Raw genomic sequence first — 21,488 nt, forward strand, 5'->3', positions numbered from 1 at the left:
TTATCATCCCAAATAGTTCATAATTCTGTGCTGTCTTCTTTTTTTTTTTTTTTTGGCAGTTGTGGGGCTTGAACTCTGGGCCTGGGCACTGTCCCTCAGCTCTTCAGCTCAAGGCAAGTGCTCTACCACTTGAGCCACAGCGCCACTTCCGCTGTCTTCTCCTTTAAGAGGAATTTTGCCTCTTAGACCACCTTGTGTGTTCTAGTAAGGATCTAGATTGTGTGGTTTTTGAGATTTCATTTTATGTATCTATTGACATGGTAGGAAACAAGAACACAATTCCATGAATCTTCACTTTTTGGGACTGGAAAATAGCTGACAATGGAATGGTCTTAGCAATATTTCTTAAGACTGTTGACTAATAAAAGTATAACTCTAATGATCTCTAATTATTGCCTTTATTAAATTTAGAGTTTTATCTAAAATATCTTTGTACCATCTACCTTCCAAACTTAGCAGCTAATTTGGGTGTTGTTTTCTGTCCAGACACATATCTGTATTATTGTTGTCTTCAGTAACTGGCAGATATATTAAACCAATGCAGATTTTTCTGGCTTGATTGCATCTCAGACAAGGGACTCTAGTGTTCCTCATAAAGGATAAGAAAAGACACTTTACAAGGAAGCTAGAGATCTGTGCAAAATCTTGCAGTGAAGCCCAGCAGTCTGTGTGTGTGTGTGTGTGTGTGTGTGTGTGTGTGTGTGTGTGTTGCTCAGGATTGAACCCAAGGCCTTGGGTGTGCTAGGCAACCTTCTACCACTGAACTTCACCCTCAGGCTTACATTATTTTACTGCAAGTATGCACTAAAATCTAAATTTTTTGCAATTTTATATTTTACAAGAATCTAGTCAAAATTGTGAGTGGCATTTTTAAAATGTGTAGATATTTTACATCCTCCCTTTTTCTCAAATTCCATTTCCATTACATATAAGTAACACCAAGAAGTTTATTACAATTCATTGTATTTATTCCTCAAAGCATTTTGCTGATCTTTGCAGCAGCATAATATGAATACAAATGAAAGTAAATCTATCTTTCAAGTGTGCTGTGGCTTATAAGATTCTAAGAGTTAAAATATTCCTTATGGTTCAAGTAATATTTGAAAATATTCTTGTTACACAATTCACAAACTTTTTAATTAAAATTTTTTATTGTAAAGGTGATGTACAGAGTGGTTACAATTACATAAGTCAGGTAAAGAGTACATTCCTTGTTAGCCAATATTACCCCTTCCCATGCTCTCTTCCAATTTTTCTCTCCCATTCCCACCCACAAATTTTATAGTTCATTATCAACACAGTATCTAGTGAGTACCACTGCTGATTTGTTCACTCTTTGACCCTCTACTTCTGTATCCCTTTACCTTCCCAAAGACAGATAAACAAATAAGACAACATGAAAACAAAGCAAAAACAGCAGAGAAAAAATTCTTATTTCCATCTCCTGGAATTTATAAATTTTTATTAAATGTAAAATGAAGTTTAACTTGAAATGCATCTATTAATTAGCTAGGTAGTCTTTTTTGTATTGTGAAAATACTGTACAGAGGGGTTACAATTACATGGGCAAGGTAATGAGTACATTTCTTATCAAGCATTGTTGCCTCCTTCTTTGTTTCCCCTTCCCATCCCTTCCCATCTCCTCCTCCCCCCACCAAAGTTGTAAAGTTCATTTTTCAAACTTAAAGACTGAACTTTAAAGGTCGTTTGTACATCTCGTTGTTGCAATAGTCTTTTTTAACCCATCATTCATATGGACTTTATTTACTGATAGAGCAAAACAGAAAAGAGTGTTTACACTACTCATTGGTTTTTCTCACCATTTTTCCTTTATTTGTAGGGGCTGAGAGCCTATGGGAGTTCAGAGTTGTAAAACAAATGATAGGGACACACCTCTCCTAGATTTCTGGGACAGAAATTAAGCATTGTTAGAGCACTATTGAATACTATCAAAGCACTGTTACTGATAAGCCTTTCTTGTAAGCACCTATTTGAAAGTATGTTTTTATTTTTAATGCGCCAGAGAGGTTGGAAGCTGGGAAGACTTAATTCCCTCATTGATAATTGCTAGGACATCCTAGGCATTCTGCTGCCTTGAGCAAAGGATTAGCAGCCAGGAAACCAGGTTTAAGTGGCTCAGACTTGTGATCCTAGCTAGTCAAGAAGCTGAGATCTTAAGGATCACAGTCCAAAGCCAGCCCTGGCAGGAAAGTCTACGAGACTCTTCAATTAAACACAAAAAAAAACAGAGGTGGAGTTGTGGTTCAAGTGGTAGAACACTAGCTTTGAGCACAAAAGCTCAGAGATAGAGCCCTGGCTCTGAGTTCAAGCCCTAGGACCAACACACACATTCACACACACACACACACACATACACACACACACACACACACACACACACACACACACACACACACACACACACACACACACACACACACAGAACCAGGTAGCTTGGTTGCCTTCATGCTGGCACTGGCCTCTGAATCCAAAGAATAACTTTGATTCCTGAGCAAGCAACTTAACACCAGACTTTTTGCATCAAAGTAACCACTTCCACCCAGGCCAGAGGGGAACGCTTCTTTCCCTGGTAGCCTCTCAGCAAGCTTGTTACCGGTACAAACATAGTCCTTCATTTGCATAAATGACTGGCAAGACTGGTAATAGGGGGGGCTCTGTAATAGGACAAACACAATCCTTCATTTGCATGAGGAGACTGTGTAATTGGTGCAGATGCCCTTCTCACAACCCTCTGGTTATACAAGCAGGCTACTCAGCAGCTTATTTTGTGAGCAATTGGGAGACACCTTCCCGGGCTGCTTTCTGACACTGAAACCTCAGGCCCCATAAAATCTCTTGAGGGCTCTTCCTTGCCTTCTTTTGATTCTTATCATCCATAGACCAGCCGAAAACATGAGGAAAAAAAAGAAGAGAAGCAGTAGAGAGAGATGACAGTAGCAGTAGGAGGGACAGTGGGGGGCTGAGGGGTGCCCTGACCCCACAGTAGAGTGGACAACAGTGAAGAAAGCCAACAGTGAAAACAGGCAGGAGTTACCTCGGTCACATGAGCTCATCCCTTTTAAGACGAGAGGCAGCAGGGCCAGCACATGGTTCCTGAAGTAGCGCCACCAGCAGCAATGGCATTAGGGGCACCACAGCTGACTGGGCTTGCTTGATTGGTGGGAACCACAGGGGCCCACTAGGGCCAACCAGAAGGAGAACTTGAATCAGTGACCCAATCAAGGCCACCTTGAAAGAAGTGACAGGGTAATTAAATTTTCCTTGGGACAAAACTGGCAGGAGGAGTTGATGGAGCACACAGCCGAGAGTAAAACTGCCAGCAGTTGGTCAGGATTAGTGGGGAAATGGGTTCTCTGTGGCCTCTGTTCTGGCAGCCTGAGACATAACAGTGAGGCTTCAGACTTGGTCTGCTCACAAGTGATAGGAGATAGAATGGAGGAGAATGAAGGTAGCAGGTGACAATGACCAAGAAGCATTGCATACATAACTAGACTTAATGGAATTGTAACCCTCTTGTACGACTTCATAATGTCTTTTTTTAAAAAAGGAAACAGCCACCTGTTGCTGCCTATACACCTATGAAAGGCCCAGAATAACTGAAAGAACTTTTTCTGGCTTGCCTGCAATTTCTATGTGGGTAGACTAGAAAAACTCTAGCCTGCAAATATGTGACAGAGGGGTTTTACTTTTCAGCCATTCAGGTACTAAATGTTTTGTTCTGCTTGGCTTTTTTGTTATTGTTGTTGCTAGTACTAGAGATTAAACTCAGAGCCTTGCACTTGTAAGGCAAGTAATCTATCACTTAAACCACATTTCTAGCCCATTCCTAGTCTACCCTTTTCTCCCTCCCTCTCCCTCTCTCTACTTTGTGAATCTTTATAATGTGCATTTTAGCATTCTTGATGCTGTTCCATAAACTCTTCATTGCCTTTTATTTTTTCTTCTTTCCCCTCTGTGTATTTTCAAATATCTTGTCTCAAGTTCACAGATTCTTTCACTGGTCAGTTCTCCTCTCAGTATTTTCAACTCCCTTTGCCCTTTTACTCATTGTATTTTTAACTCAAGAAATTTTGGTTTCTTTTTTTGGGGGGGGAGGGGGTCTGGTCGTGGGGCCTGAACTCTGGGCCTGGGTGCTGTCCCTCAGCTCTTCAGCTCAAGGCTAGCGCTCTACCACTTGAGCCACAGCGCCACTTCCGGCTTTTTTCTTTTTGCTTATGTGGTGCTGAGGAATTTAACCCAGGGCCTCATGCATGCAAGGCAAGCGCTCTACCACTGAGCCACCTTCCCAGCCCCTTGGTTTCTTTTTATTGTTTTGGACTCTGAAACAATAAATGACTCTGAAATGAATCTGAATTTCTCTGATTTTATTCAGTATTAGCTTGTTTCCTTTACACTCCTTTGGCTTTCTTCAAGCAATTATTTTTTTTTATTTCTTTGTCAGGCAATTCATAGATTTCCATTTCTTTGGAGCTGGTTACTGGAAAATCATTGTGCTCTAATTTTTGTGGTACTCAGTTTTTAAGTCAAGACCTTATGCTTACAAGGCAGGTGCTCTACCACTTGATCCATATACCTAGTTATTTTTTAGATAGGGTCTAATACTTTTTACCCATGGTTGGCCGCAGACTTCAAACTTTTTACCTATACCCTACCACATTAGCAGTTGTTTGTTGAAATGGGTACTAATTAATTTTTGTCAGGGATGTCCTCGAGCCACAATCGTTCCAATGCTACCTCTTGAGTAGTTGGGATTATAGGTGTGAGCCACCACACTGGGCCTGTGTTCTTTTGTTGTAGTGTTATTTCATGTTTCTTATTGTCTTCTGCTGCTATATACGTGTTTGGTGAATTCATCCTTCCTTTCAGAGTTTAGACTGGTTTGATGCTCACCCCCATGGGTGAGCATGAAGTAAAGGTGCTGGCTGACCAGGGAGCAACACCTCTGGCTTCAGGGAGAGTGCGGCAGGATAGTCTCCATGGGGCTCTGTCAACATTGATGAAGGCTGCAAGGATACTTACCAGAGCAACAATGGATAATGAGAGCTGTTGAGATCTATTGAGTGGTTTCATCTCCGGCAACATCCTGACTTTTTCACCCGCTAGGAATTCTGTGGCCAAGAAGATGCCTTTTGGCACTCACCTGTGAGCACACTTACACTGGTAGTGGTTATCAGTACGTGGCACCTGTGCAAGGGCCATGGAGCCTGGGTCTGAGGTTTATCAGGTCTGGAGGTACAAAGGAATCCCAGGCAGTGGGGTCCCCTGAGCTGATGCTAGATCTGGCCCCTGGAAACCATGGTCACTACATGACTGTCGTCAATAGCTCTCTGTATCTTTCTCTCTTCCAAGCCAGCTCCATTTAGCTCAATGCCAGAAATACAAAGAAATATTCACTGTGTGCTCATCATCCATGTTTCTTATCAGTGCATTACTACCAGTCCTTAGTGGGCCCATCATCCTTTCTATACCCATCACCATAGGTAACTATTTGGGGTATTGTGAGAGAGTGTGTGTGTGTGTGTGTGCGTGCGCATGCGTGCGTGCATGCGTGGTGGAATCTGTATCCAACTCCACTACCTACTAATGTCACCCCTTATCATTTTCTAAATTTTTGATGGATTTTTCTAGTATTTATTATTGTCATAAGAGAAGCAATGTGTAAGAAGCGTCCAAAGCAAATATTGTTAAAGAATAACCAAACAATTACAAATAACATTTTATGGAAAGGTCATGTTTAGGCTATAGAACTAGAATCCTTCTCTGCAATTACTTATCACTCTGACCTTATTTTTTTTTATGGCAATTGTGCTTGCTACAAATGAGAAGATAATCTGTGTCTTAACAGAATTAGAGTTCTTACCAGCACATATCAAACCTCCTATGGGTTACAGGTTTTGAAACATCATAGGAAATACATTGGCTAGACCATGCATCTATTTCTAGGGAGTTCAACCTCTACTGGAAAACTTACATGTTTTTTCTCTCTTTCCTTGCAAAGCTTTTTAGGCTTTCTAATTTTGTCACTTCTGTGATCTTCATACTACTGATAGGAAAGGCTGCTTTTAGAATATTTCAGCCTCATGGTGGACAACTGGGAAATTTCATAGGTGCAATATTTCCCTTTGTTAAGCAAACATTTACAAGCACTATAGTTAAATGCAAACTAACTAGACATATTCTAGTGTACAATTTTTCTTTTTTCTTTTTTTTTTTGGGGTCCGGTCGTGGGACCTGAACTCTGGGCCTGGGCTCTGTCCCTCAGCGCCTCAGCTCAAGGCTAGCACTCTACCACTTGAGCCACAGTGCCACTTCCAGCTTTTTTCTTTTTGTTTATGTGGTGCTGAGGAATCGAACCCAGGGCCTCAGGCATGCAAGGCAAGCGCTCTACCATTGAGCCACCTTCCCAGCCCTCTAGTGTACAATTTTTCAATGCTTTCAGAAGCATTGAAAATTACAGTTTTTTTTTAACTTTTCCTTATAAAATAGTTTATAAGACAACCTTCACTATATTTCATGCCAGTATGCCCAATCAGAATGGTTGTACATTGTTGAGCACCTACTATGTGCTCAGTGCTAAGAGTTGCAGAGATAAAAACTAAAGGTCCCTGTTTTCATAAAACTAATGTTTTATGGGTAGATTTGTTAGAACCCAGCTAAATTATAGAACTTAAAAACCTAGAATTAAAATTTAGATTCCTTCCTTTCAAAGACATACTGAATACTAATGCCCCACAACTGCAATGTCGGTTTATTTACTTCTTTTGTTTGTACTTAGCAGGATCATCTATCAGTGAAGTATAATGACTGTTTCCAGAAAATGGCTCATTAGTTAAAATCAAATAGTAATATTAGCACATTGAAAATATATTCAGACCTAGGGCTAAAAAAAAGTATCCACGAACTAAGCAGCATACTGTTATGTTACACCTTCCAATTTTACCTTTCGCTCAGTATTTCATCTCTTTTTGGAGATATCTTGCAATGTCATTCAAGCTAGCCTTGATAGACTGAACTCTCCTTTGGTCTCTATCTCCCAAGTGATTCAGTAAATGATTCCTTTCAATGAAAATAAAAACCCTAAAATTTAAACTCAAACATATTAAGATGTCTTTAATAAGACTAACATCACTATTCAAAAATCTCTACCTAAAGTACTCAATACTATTTAGATTCCAGTGACAATTGCTTTAACTGTGAAATAAGGGAATATAAAGGTAGTCCCTTGGCAGAATTTTGGGTGTGGGGAGGAATACCAGGCCCATTTCTACTTTTTAAATGATTGGGTTCGAAAAGGCTGAAACAGAAATAAGACATGAAAATCCAAACTCCAGAGCAAGGAACCTCAGAGTCATTCAGAAAAAAATCACTCTTTCCACTCAGATGACATCTTCAAGCAGGCTTTCTTTCAAAATATTAGTGAATCAGCTATCTAAAGATATGAGAGGGGCTGGGAAGGTGGCTCAGTGGTAGAGCGCTTGCCTTGCATGCATTAGGCCCTGGGTTCAATTCCTCAGCACCACATAAGCAAAAAGAAAAAAGCCAGAAGTGGCACCGTGGCTCAAGTGGTAGAGCGCTCGCCTTGAGCTGAAGAGCTGAGGGACAGCACCCAGGCCCAGAGTTGAAGCACCACAACCGGACTCAAAAAAAAAAAAAAAAAGATATGAGATCATTTGAATTGTATGTCAAAGCTGAAAAAGACCATGACTTACATCATATAATTCTCTCAAATTACAGAAAATACTGAAATCTACAGAAAGTGCCATTTCCCAGGTGACCTCTTCAAAAAGTAGCAGACCAACCACTGGACATCAGATATTCTCAAACTCAGTGGGCCTAACAAATTCACTTTTGAGTAGTCTATAAAAGAACCAGGCATACATAAAAATACAGGTCCTTGGAGCCCATCCACAAGATTCTAGTTGGTGGGGAGCTGGGCCAAAGCCCAGGTTGATGCTGCAGGTGATCTCAGAGCTACACTTGAAGAAGCACTATGCAAATCCTTTAACTATTAATAACTATTTCCAAAAGATGTAAATTAGAATAAATCATAACATTAAAGACTGGTATTCTCACCACTGTATCTCAGATATCCCTGTGTTCCCATGAATTTCACAATCAATAAAAGTGAAAATCAGTCCATACATAGTTATATGTATGGACTGATTATCTCAATAAACCCGTACAATGGGATGGACATTTGAGCCTTTGATTACTCTTTCAGGCCACAAAATTATCCAGCTCATATATTTCTATGGTGATGAGAGGAATATTTAATCTCAAGAAGCATTTGAAACTGTACAATTTTATAACCATAAATAGAATTCCAACATAAATAAAAGTCTCGCTTTGGACTGGATTTGCTGTTTAATTATGCATTCACTTATTTATTCAATGAATATGTACTGAATATCTTCCAATTATGTCATTAGTTAACATCTGCTGAAATCATAAATGTCTTCAAAATGTTCCCCAGACTTGACAAATAATTGCAAAATGGCATTGGAAGTTGTGAGGACCAGGTGGGAAGTTCTAATGTCTCACAGAGCAGTATTTATGATTACAATCTAATAAATTAAATGTATTTTATGATGTTATAAAACTTTATTGTTTGCAACTATTTTAATGTGCTCTCAAATTAAATGAGATTTACATAGGCACAATAGCAAAGGAGTAATTGGAATCATGTCAATGCAAATAGAAACTGAACTTTGTAGAGTTTGAGTAAACCAAAAAGTTCAAGTCCAATAAGTGTCAAGTGTTTTACACTTAATCATACATGTTCTATTAGGAATTTTTTATGGAAGATAATAAGAGCATATATAAGGCTTCACAAATTTTAATTAACCTGAAATGTGAAATGTGAGAGATTGTAATTATAGCTACATTGAGAGTAAGATTACCATATCTAAATCAAGACTGACTCTAAAATACCCATCATTATGCTTTGGTTAAATATTAATAGACTGTCACTTCGGATTATTTTGATTCATTTGGTGACCTTCCATTTTGTTTCAAAAAGGACTTAAAGCTGCTATTTCAATATAAGATTTTTCTATCAAAGTTTTTCCAGATACAAGAAGGAGTTGGATTTCTAGCTGCAGATTCTCAGTTGTCAGATCAAGCTCTGTTGCTGAATTTACTTTATTTTCTGGAGAGCGTTGCAAAGGATTCCAACTTCACCTGCAACAAAGAACATCATTTAAACAGGACATTAATATAATGAAGAAACACCCTTCAAGTATAGAGTTCTAGGGCATCAGTGATGTGCATACCTCAGCCATTTGTCTCCTTCGCTTCAAGACATAGACTAGGATTGGAGTAGTTGTAGTATTTTCCAGGAAATGCTGGAGTTATTAGTGTATTGACTTCCTCTTTCTATAGGCTGTTTCTAGTAGGACTTCACGGCTTTCTCTGAGCACTCTATTTTGCAGGCAAATCCCAACTACTCTGTTTCTTTTTTTTTTTTTATAGAACACTCACAGAAGTTTTAAGTAGCTCAGCTGCGAAACCTAAAAGTGTGACATATTTGAATCTTTTGTGTGGGAATCACCTGAAATCTTATTACGAATACCAATCCCCAAGCTTTTGTACCAATGTTATACATTTAGTCTAGGGTTATAACTCCAGATTGTTGCTTTTTCCCCCAATTTTCCAAGTGGTTCTGTTTGAGAATACATTAGTTTGAGAATACATGATCTCAGCGGGTAACTCAATCTAGTAGATTGTCAGACCCATGAACTATGGTGGCATCTAGTCACACAACAAAGAGCCCCAGGATATAGATTCTTTATAGAAAGAGAAGAGGCCTTGGAGATTGATGAGAAAACAAATATGGAACAGTGAGGAGACATGACTTAAGTCACATAGCCTTAAGGACACTTCAATTCCTAAATTTGTTATTCTGTGATCTTAAGAAATATATATATGCTACTGTCAAGCACTAGTGGCTCATGCCTTTAATTAATCCTAGCTATTCAGGAGGAAGAGAGCTGAGGATTATGGCTTGAAGCCATCCCAGGCAGGAAAGTCTGCAAGACTTTTACCTCCAATTAACCACTAGAAAATTAGAAGTGGGGCTGTGGCTCAAAGTCGTAGAGTGCTAGCCTTGAGCAGAAAAGGTCAGGGACAGTGCCCAGGCCCTGAGTTCAAGCCCCACAACTGCCAAATAGCCACTTGGATCACTTGGTTGAATCCTTCAGGGAGAAAACACGTCTATTGCAGGTCTATGGGGTGCGGGGGGGGGGGGGGTGACTTAGCTTTGGGATTTTTCAAAAGGCTATGTCTAATGTGGAATAGTCATAATAACCAAGGCCAGACAGTTGTATGTGTCAGAGGCAATATTAGAGATCACAGGCTCTCTGTTTGGACTCTGGCATTGCGTAAGCTAGAAACTCCTCTCTGGCGAAGATTGTCTTCCTGTATGCACTCCCCACATTGGTTGATTCATCCATTTATCTAATAGTACTTGAATCCTTGATAGAATTCTTGGGAATAGGGATAGGTGCTGAGGATTTGACAGCTAATCTGACATGGGTCTCTGATCTGGTCTAGTTGGGGAGACAGACAAGTAAGCAATTATAAAAATAATACAATAATGAATCCTCTGTGAAAAGAATCTGTTAGAATGTAAAAACATGGGAAAGATATCCAAGCCAGTCTCCTTATAACAAGAGATGTCTATGCAAGACTTCAGGAGCGATTTTCTCTTGGATGTCTCTAAATGGGAGAGAGAGTGTTTTAAATAGGAAGGACTATATAGAGAAAGGCCAGGAGAGCAGACTTGAAAACACCAGGTTGACCAGTATCACCAGAGAGTAACTTTAAAGGCTAGAGAAAGTTTGGTAAGGAACAAGATAACCTGGTGACTTTTTAAAGGTAGTTATTATAATATACATTATCCAGGAAGAGTAGGAAGGAGATAGATAAGCTAAATAAAAGTCTAGCTTTTAGGAGAAGGAGATTTTAGGCAGACTGGTGTCAACTGGACACTAAAGGAAAAGATTTGGTGAGCTATCTGAGAGTGGCAGGGCCAGGTTGAAAAGGGGATAGTAGTAGGATCTGAGATTTCAGAAAGAATACTCAAGGTAACTCTGACCTTTTATTCCCAGTACTCCCCCAGTGAACTTCTCTGGCTTAAATGGAAATGTGTTCCGTTGGCTTACTATTTAATGAATATTCTTCTTGTTCTTAGAGCAAAGGTAAGAAAATGCTCTGTGTGTCTCAGTAAACCTGGCTTTGTGGGGGAAGATTATCTCTACTTACTGTTGATAGAATCAGCCAAAATCTTCAGCTGCTGAGTGTTGTCCAGTACCTCAACTCTTTGGGTATATGGGTCATAGTGAACGGAGAAGGGTCTAGGAATTGTTGCAGCAAAGTTCCTGAAAGCAAGACCAAAGGTTTGGGTTGAGGGCACATTTGGAACAAAAACAAATTCAGCATTTTCCTTCACTATTCACCTATAGGGACTTCTGCAACCAGGGCTGAGAGATGGAATGGGGGTGTTTTTTAAATTGTTTTATTTATTGTTATTGTAAAGGTGATATACAGAGGGGTTATAGTTACATAAGCCAGATAAAGTGCACATGTCTTTATGGACAATGTCAGCCCTTCCATCATTCTCTCCCAGGTTTTCCCTCCCATCCCCACCCATAAGTAGTTCATTTTCAGCATAGTGTCTAGTGAGTACCACTGCTGCATTTGTTCACCCTTGGTCCCACCATTTTTGTGCCTCCTCTTGAAGACAGATAAACAAGCAAGACAAAAAGAAAAGAAAAATAGCAACAAAGAAAGAAACTTCTTGCTTCCATTTCCTGGAGGTTTCTTTTGATAAATATTATTTTATATGGTCAGAAACACATAGGTATTTCACCTGAGCTGTAGCTCAAAGTGGTAGAGTGTTAGCCTTGAGAAAAAAAGAGCTCAGGAACAGGCCCAGACTCTGAGTTCAAGAAAAAAAGAAAAATAGAATAGAATTGTAATGAGGTCACCCTGGAAGCTTCGAACAGGTAGAAGTAGCTTCTAACAAAAGCCCAGAATACATTAAAGGCACAAATCCTTACCATTAAACATGATTAAAAGGAATCTAGCCAAAAATGCTATAGGAAAAAAATACCTTGCGATTCTTAACACACAATGCCAAGAGGTAACCAGCTTCTAGGAGCTGAATAAAACACTGGTTGTAACATTTAACATGGATTGAGTGCCTCCTATGTTCAGCCTTACTACTCTAAACCCCTTATAATTATCATCCCTGGCATAACTTACTACTTAGGAACTAAGTACTACTGTTCATCTGATTTGCAAGGTAGCTGGACTCAGTACTGCAAAGACCACTGCTGTCAGTCAGTTTCAAAGCTGGAAAGGAAGTCCACAGTGTGGTTCTAGACTGTGTGCTTCACTTTCTCACTCCCCCCCGCCCCATGCATTATTCCTGGCTCTCGGGGGAATCCCCTCATGAGGGTCTTCACAGAGGACACAAAGAAATATTACAAAATATTCCAAAACATCACAAATATTATTTCTAAAATAGCCCCTAGTAAAAGAAGATGCTTGTAAGCCAGAGGGCAACAACTCACACCTGTAACCCTAGCTACTCAGGAGGCTGAGATCTGCAAGTCACAGTTTGCTACCAGTCCAGGCAGAAAAGTCTGTGAGATTTTTATCTCCAATTAAACACACACACACACACACACACACACACACACACACACACACACACACACACTGACACACTGTAATACTAAGAAGACAATTACCAGGAAGGAAGTAATACCTCTCAACTTTGGCAAAAGCAGTATTGCAGCTTTCCAAGTATGGCACATGCAACACTATACAGCACACACTACTTGACAAGGATTACATCTGACTACATTACTACATCTAACTACATTACTACATTACTACAGTGAATTGATTTACCGTATCTTGTATCGTGGCTTTAGGGTCCCTTGACTGCATGACTATTCTTTACATCTGATTGAATCATGTACTTTGTTGTTTATTATGGCCCTAGGAGAAATCAGAGGCTCTACCATGTATACATTGTAGAGTCTAAGAGTCTACTGAGGCTCCATCATCTAGATTTGTATATGTACGATACTCAACACAGCACTGAAATCACCTAACGACACATGTCCTGGGCATATCCCTTGCTAAGCGATGCATGACTATAAAAGTTAGAGAGAAACATAGGGAAGATTAAATTTGAGTAAAGACTTGAAGGAGGTGATAAGGCAGGTTAGGTAGGTGTCTGAGAGAATTAAGAGGGGGAAAATACTTCACAACTTTGGGAGATTCCTCGGGTTTTGTATGTGAGGGGATACCCTGCACATAGAAGAATTTAGTGACTGGACTTAGTGTCTACGTTGAGCTACTTTGAACCAGATGGCAAAATTGTGGAGGGGTCAACATCTCCAGTCTCCTAACAGACAATGGGCAAGTATGAGGGTGGAGAAGGTCGAGGGAGAAAGTCTATCTGTTACACAAAGTTGCTGTGTAAGCATTGGAATTCAGTGGCCTGGTCAACCAGCCCCAGGTCAGCATCACCAGCCCGTCTCAGGAGATCCACAGAGCCAACATCCCTCCTCAGTGCCACCTCACCTCACTTTCTCCTTGGCATCGTTGAAGCTTTCAGCCACATAGTAGATGGGTTGGAACTCTGTGATGGTGTACTCTTGGATGGCCGTCTTCTCCAGCTCCAAGGGGAGGAGCTTTGGTTTGTCCGACAAGCAGTACTACAGTTATGCAGTAAGAAGTCTTCAGTCAAATCACAAATCCATGCTCCCTGCTGCATCCCATAGACCAGCATCGCTCATTTCACCCTGATTCCTTCCACAGTTCAGCCCCAATGCTATAAACTATTTTACATGTACTCGACTCAACTCTTCACAGCTCAGCTATGGTCTGCAGCCCAGGTACAAAGTATGCATTCCAACTACTTTTGGGGGAGGAGGGCGATCAGTAGATTCTGTGGAAACCAGCCAAATATGTTGGCATGTGTTTGCACACATACAAAGTTGTACGCACAGGTCTACCTTAGGATTGGAAGGCTCTACCCCTATAACTCTGGATACTAGCACCTGAATTGCTACTCCTAACACCACACCACAACCACGATCCAATCATAGCTGCTATGGTACCACTTACTGGTGGGATGTTCCCCAGTTTGCATCTCTCAATATATAGGAAAATAGGGATTCCACAGTATCAAGACAATAGTACCCTATAGCTATCACTTGATAATCAATCCTTGATTTCTGTTAAGAGTCATACCTGTAATTCACCAAAAGATGACAGGAGTCCAGCACCATATGCTTTTATGGAGTCTCCTTGCTTGCAGAGCCCAAACTCCACAGTAAACCAGTAAATCTAGAATGGAAAGACAAGCTGAGGATGCACCTCAAGAAAGGACAAGGCAGAAGATACTCAAGGCCCAACAGCAGTACTGCTTGGGTGGGAGTCTGTTATCTCAATCTATGCAACCGTGGGGCATTTCTCTGTCTTGCACTACTCAGTCATCTGTTGAATCAAGAATGGTGGAGCCAGGTACCAATGGCTCACGCCTGTAATCCTAGCTACTCAGGAGGCTGAGATCTAAGGATTGCAGTTTGAAGCCAGACCAGGCAGAAAAGCTGGTGAGGCTCTTATCTCCAATAAACTACTCAGAAAAAAAGCTACAAGTGGTATTGTGGCTCATGGGGTAACATGCTAGCACAAACAGGCTCAAGGACAGCGCCCAGGCCCTGACTTGAAGCCCCATGACTGAAAAAAAAAAGAATAATGGAATCTCACATACGATGGAAAGCACATAAGGATATAAGGATGTCTCCCTCCCCCAACCAATTCCTTTGTCTATGATGGGAGTGCCTCCATTCCTTTTACATTTTTCTCTATACTCTGTTCCTAAGGTGTTCTTTAAAAATTAGTAGGGCCTAGCAGAAATGTCTATCAATCCCAGCAGCGGAAGACAGGAAGCTGCATAGTCATTGAACCAGTAAGAGGCCTCTCCATCCTCCATGCTCAGACTTGCGAGTTGAAACTACCCACTGCATTGTGTGTGTGTGTGTGTGTGTGTGTGTGTGTGTGTGTGTGTATGTGTGTGCGTGCGTGTATGTGTGCGTGTGTGTGGGGGGGTCCTGAGATTTGAACTCAGGGCCTACACACTATCCTGAGGTTTTTTTTTTCTTCAAGGCTGGCACTTAACCACTTGAATATTTGAACTACAGCTCCATTTCTGGCTTTTTGGTGATTAACTGGAGATCTAAGAATCTCACAGACTTTGCTGCCTGACCTGGCTTTGAACCATGATCCTCAGATCTCAGCCTCCTGAGTAGCTAGGATTATAGGCATGAGCCACCAGCATTCAGTTTCTAAGTCCTTGTCTTTTTCTTTTTTTCTCTTTGTGTATGTGTGTGTGAAAGAGAGAGATAAAAAGAGAGAGAGGGAGACAGAGAGAGGGAGAGGGAGAAGGAGAAGGAGAAGGAGGGGTGGGAATTGAACTCAAGGCTTGGTCCCTTAGCTTTTTTTTGGCACAAGCACTCTACCACTTGAGTCATAGCTCTACTTCAAACTTTTTAGTAGATGATTGGAGATAAGAGTCTCATAGACTTTCTAGACTGGCTTGTAATGGCAATCCTCAGATCTCAGCCTCGTGAGAAGCTAGGATTACAGGTGTGAGCCAGTGGTGCCTAGCTAGGCCTTTTCTTTCAATAGTTCCCAGTTCAGCATATCCTAAATACCTGACTGGCAGAATGGACTTCTGGGGTTCTGGGGCCCAGAGGAATTCAGGATTCAGCAAGCTGCTAAAGAGAGTCTTATAGAAATAGAGTGGGTTAATGGTTCAATCTGGTTTGGGGACTAAGGAATGCCAAATCTGAGAAGGCTATTGGAACTGAACTGACCTGACCTCCTCACCTATACATGCCCAGACTTCATTCCAGGCAGGTAAGGCAATGTTCTTGTAATGCTATAGCAAATGAAAGGCAATGTTCCCAACCCAATGTGTCAGTAATGTTATTTTTGAGAATTTAAAAATAGATCATGTGACGATTAATAATATAAATGACCTTCCAAGTTAAAGTTGTGTTGTGTGTGTGTGTGTGTGTGTCTGTGTGTGTCTGTGTGTGTCTGTCTGTCTGTCTGTGTGTGTGCCAGTTCTGAGGTTTGAACTCAGGGCCTAAGTGCTGTCACCAAGCTTTATTTGCTCAAGGCTAGAACTCTACCACTTGAAACAGAGCTCCAATTTCAGCTTCTTTGATGGTTAACTAAAGCTAAAGTTTCTTGGACTTTCCTATCAGGGCTGGTTTCAAACCTTGATCTTCAAATCTCAGCCTCCTGAGTAGCTAGGATTACAGGTATGAGCCATTGGCACCTAGCTTAATGTCCTTGTAAGTAAGAGGTTCTATCCAGCTTTCTAGCCTCACTGAAAGCTGCTTCTTGTAACTTTTCATTCAACTAGCATTTTAAAACTAATGTTGATACAAATTTAATTCTTTAGACTCACATGACATACTTTTGAGATGGGTAGGATATAAACTACAGTATCCATTTTTAGAGATGAAGGAACCAAAGCTATGTGTCCAGAGTCTCAGAGCAGATGGCCAGTGAAGAACAACATCTGGCAGTTTTTAACCTTTCTGATGAACTGGTGTAACTCCTTTGAACAACTAACTTTGAACAAAATGAATACCAAGAAGCTGGAACATGTGTCGGCAAGGCAGGGGATATAGTGCGGGAAAGAGGAGATGAGATCAAGAAGAGAAGGGGCAGATGAACGGAGAGAGGAAGGGCGAGCAAATGCAATCATAGTGTTCAATGGATACATGTGAAAATGGAATCTGGGGATTAGGGGATTGGGTGAGATGGGGAAAATAATGAAAGGGAAGACATTGGTCAAGATGCATGGTCTTCACAAACTGAATTGAATTCACATTAAACTGAAACCCCTTTATACAACTACCTAAGTGCAATAAAAAAATCACTGTCTAAAAATTTTTGAATTCATAAACTTATCAACTGAACCATCTTAATGAGAGACTTGCATTCACCTGTGGTCCATAATTTATATATATATATATATATATATATATATATATATATATATATATATATATATATCTTTCCTCCTTAGAAGAGATGTGCTGAAGGATGGATGAGAAGGATGTGCTGAAATTGGAGAGGAGCATGATGAAGGAAATCACCTGCTGTACAGATTTGCTGCCGCCCTAGCTTTGACAGATGAGTGTCCTCAGAGTTACATGGGGAAGAAAGTGTTTGGCAAGAATGAAAGGCCCAGTCTCATTTCTACTTCCTGTCTGAGAAGGGAAAGATTCTAACGTTGGCTCCAGTGCAGAGGTTGGAGGCATAAATATTCCCCTCTGAAAGTTATGTATCCAGCCCACTTCCTAATACACTCCATTCCAATGAATTTCCAGGGCTATTACGATAGCCTGTTGGTGCTTCTGAGAACACTCTCTATTTAAAACTATGTGCAAGATATCTTCATGCTGCTGACTTAGAAATCAAACCATGAAGGAAAACTCAACGTGAGAAGTTTCACTTGGACAAATGTAACTTGCTACATTCCGAGTGTTTGGTGCCAAATGGCCTGACTTCCAGACAAGAACCAAGGGCCATCAGCCCACATCCTCTTTCCTGTCTCTCCATGACAGAAGAGACTTACTTACCGTAGCGAGTTTCTCAATGTACTCATCAGGTGCTCCTAGAGAAGCCAGGCCAATTTCCTGCACACAGACAAACAGCATCACTGGCACAGCCCAACCCTCCCTTTTTACCCATAGCAAGGCGATGGGTAGCCGGATTCATTCAACAGGGCCCATCTATGCTTTACGTGTTCCTGACAAGTTTTCCCTCATCACAGAATTCTAGATCTCTACCTCCATTTCTTTGAACACCTCATAATTGAAGAGTGGAGGCTGACAAGGAAGGTGATCTTTTCATGATCCTACATGATCTATATTAGCAACTACAGAACCATCTCTTAACTCCAGGCTAGCAGTTATTCAACCATGAAACTCAAACATTCCTGAACTCGGGGTAAGTCTGAAATTATGCACCATGAAAATCCCATAGGAAAACATAGAGAAGAACTGATTAACATCTTCTTAGAACATCATAAATCACTTCTCACCAGACCAACTACAGAATGCCTCCTGTGATCTCTTTTTCTTTCACAGTATTTATTCTACCTCATCGTGTGTGTATGTATGTGTGTGTGTGTGTGTGTGTGTGTGTATGCGTGTGTTGTGTGTATCTTTCCAACTACATTCATTCATCCCCAAACTATTTACTGTATTGAATGCCTCCTATGTGCCAGGTAATATATGCACCTTGTACTCTGTAGTAAAGACAGACAATAAATAACAAATGTATAGAACTTTGACCACAGAAGTGGACATAACTTCATTTTTATCAGCTGAGGCTCTGTCTACTGTACAAGAACAGACTGTAGGAATCAAGGACATTGGTAAAGAAAAAAAGTGTCCAGGATGCCTCCAATCTGAAAGCTCAAGCTGTGAAGGGGCTATTGTGTAGTGGCTTTAGATTTTCTTTTAATGTTCAAAATGGTGTATTGCCTGAGGGCTGTACAGTGGAGACAGACTATCTCAGAGTCGATATAGACTGAGAGTTGAGACAGACTATAATATGAATATCAAATATATGAGATGATAGGCTTTCTGGGGGGGAATAAACAATGGTCCTGGGAATTCTAGAGAATCCAGGGGGAATTAAGAGGAGAGACTGATATGCAATAGGGTCCCAACATAAGCATCGTTGAGAAGGTGGCCCTAGTCACACTCAGGGTCCCCTATTCATGGTTCCATAGTTCCTGGCTGTTGACTTTAGTTGTCCAGTCCTCTGTGTGACTCCCCCAAATGAAAATTTTTTATTGCCCCTTTGCCAGTTTTACCATCAGAATAGCTTCAGATAGCAAAATTTAAGTTCCTCCTATTCTATGAGAAAAAATCCAAGCATAGAACCAAATCTTTATTTTAAACCGTTGTAACATGGAAACCATCTTGACACCTGTAAGTACACCCTCACTGGTGACACTGCCATATAATTCAACCGCTCCCTAAATACTCCCACTCAAGAAGCCAACACTCTCATAACTTCTTAACTTCTAAAACCTCATAAGGAAGTGTTTTCTTTATTTAGACACCTTGCATCTCCTAAAGAAAAGCAGCAGGTTTAGCTATAGGTTTGTTTTGTTTGTCTTAAATATTAACTGGGCAGCCTCTTCACTCAGCAATGGAAATACTGATTCCTTTCAACTGATGAAAATTGTTCATGAGATTCACCAACAGTGCCACTAGTTGAATTCATACTTAGCCCACCATTTTACTCATGGATCGTTTCACTTGTTCTTCGTTTCTCACTGTTAGAAAGAAAACTAGTAGGAAATACATCTTACTGATTGACATATGAGTAAACTGAGCCCCAGGGTGGCCAGGCTACTTGCCCAAAGCCACACAACCTAACTGCAACAGGGCAGGAGCCTACTGCGCATCCACACCATCATCAAATCTCCCATGACTCCAATTACCCAATTGTATGTGAGGCTGTTTCTCAGTGCCTGAGAGCTAGAAAAAAAAATTAAGTTTATCCACAAGCACTTTTTAGAGCTTGTTTGCAACTGCAAAAGATAACCAAGAGTCTAGTATTGCTTAGACAATGGTGATGAGACATCTGGCTCTTTCTTTGTTTATTGACATATTTAGTTAACTACAAGTCAGACCATTGTCACTGTACTCTTGGCAAATATCATCCTACCTAATTTGAGTATCTACACCAATGACTGACAAGATAGTAAGTGTAAGTCTCTAAAGAAAAGCAAGGAATGGAAAAAACTAGAAGACTTTGGAAGAAGGTGATTCTACATGAGGATCAGAGACATTTTCATGAGTGAAAAGTCTCTGAAAGCATACCTGGTAGACTAAGGGTGATTCCTCAATTTAACTACACTTGACTCAGAGAACAAGTGAGTCACTGCTCCCAGGCTCTGCCCCTAGAAAGGGTGACTAGTTAGCCCATTACCCAGACCCATGCACATTTCTCAGTGCTGTTTATCCCAGGTGGAATCATAGAGTTTTACGTGGCTGTTATTCTTATAGAGAATAAGAGGAGGGCCTTCTTCATGAGCTTGACTTATTTGAGTTATCCAATTCCAGCATCTATAACTAAGGCTTTGAAATTCTATCCCTTACCTGGGAAAATTGGGCAAAGCTGCGATCCGAAAACAAGGGCACATGTCCCAAGAGTTCATGGCAAATGTCACTGAAAGACAAAAGGCATGGAGCTTGGAGAGGAGGCTACATCCACCCTTTCTATACAAGGAATGAGCAAGAACAAAGGTAGACACTCATTTTGGCTTGTAAATGTCCTTGTAAATAAGTGATATGCAGAGCATGGGACTGACTGAGATAATGTACAAAATGAAACAAATAAAGGAAGAGTAAGAAAGAAAAGCAAAAGGCAAGCAGAACACTGGATCCAGATGCCCTGCCTCCCAGAACACGTCCAGTTGGTGCAGCACAGAATTGTTCTCCACTGCATATCCACTCACTCACCTGAATCAGTTGTGGGTCACAAATACCTCCCATCTCAAATCTTCTTGCTATTGACTTACCCATGGAAATATAGTATGTTCAGTTATTCTCAATGGGAGCTTAAAAAATAGAATGGTGCCAGATGCTAATGCCTCATGTCTATGACCCTAGCTATAATCAGAAGTCTGAAATCTGAGGATTGAGGTTCAAAGCCAGTCTGGGAAGGAAAGCCCATGAGACTTTTAGCTTGAATCAATCACCAAAAAGCCAGAAGCAGAACTATGGTTCAACTGGTAAGACATCATCATTGGGCATAAAACAACAAAAACTAAGAGACAATGCCCAGACCCTTAGTTTAAGGGGGAACAGTAGTCGGGAAAGAAAAGCTACATTTACTTGAAACTTAATGGGCCAAATCCATCAGGAACAGGTTTTTTTCCTGATTAGTAGTGATAAATATGATGTGGAAAAAGAAAAGATTTGAAGCATCCTAAAATTTTGGACTAAGGAAATAGCTAAACACTCAAGTAGTAAAGGTAGTGGCCAGTCCTCTTGTGTCTCTAGCCAAGACATAATCTAGGCAAAGAACAACTGGAATCATCTGGATCTGTATTTATAAGGTGTTGAGATTTCTTGGCTACCACTTGTTCCTGTCCCATTTGGAACTGGATATCTCTGACTTTGGAACTTGAATGGGATCTCTTGTTCCTACTTCTCAGGGAGATTTGAATCCTTGGTCCTCAGAACATCTGAATCTGTGTGTCCAAATGTGGTCTATTGGACAGAAAAAAAACTCCAGAATAGACAAGCTTTTCCCTTAATATTACCAGCAAATAATCCAGGAAATGAATCCTGTGGACACGTCTGCACTGAACTCAACCTCATTTGTTCCTGAAGCAG

The 21,488-nt window shown here is 40.6% G+C and overlaps 1 protein-coding gene across 1 annotated transcript in view; it reads right to left on the bottom strand.

Moving 5' to 3' along the window:
* Window positions 1-8,377: 8,377 nt before the first annotated feature.
* The window catches only part of Pah (phenylalanine hydroxylase), a 56,943-nt gene continuing 43,832 nt past the window's right edge, over window positions 8,378-21,488 (bottom strand). Inside the window, exons 8-13 of the mRNA XM_069991509.1 lie at window positions 20,247-20,316; window positions 17,706-17,762; window positions 14,293-14,388; window positions 13,621-13,754; window positions 11,284-11,399; window positions 8,378-9,201 (exon numbers count right to left, since the gene is read on the bottom strand). Of these exons, the coding sequence (XP_069847610.1) occupies window positions 9,158-9,201; window positions 11,284-11,399; window positions 13,621-13,754; window positions 14,293-14,388; window positions 17,706-17,762; window positions 20,247-20,316 (517 nt within the window). The 3' untranslated portion in view covers window positions 8,378-9,157. The remainder of the gene's footprint in view (window positions 9,202-11,283; window positions 11,400-13,620; window positions 13,755-14,292; window positions 14,389-17,705; window positions 17,763-20,246; window positions 20,317-21,488) is intronic.

Source organism: Dipodomys merriami, unplaced genomic scaffold, assembly GCF_024711535.1.
Source record: "Dipodomys merriami isolate MVZ:Mamm:240054 unplaced genomic scaffold, mDipMer1.0.p SCAF_10, whole genome shotgun sequence".
In the NCBI taxonomy this organism is placed as follows: Eukaryota; Metazoa; Chordata; class Mammalia; order Rodentia; family Heteromyidae; genus Dipodomys; species Dipodomys merriami.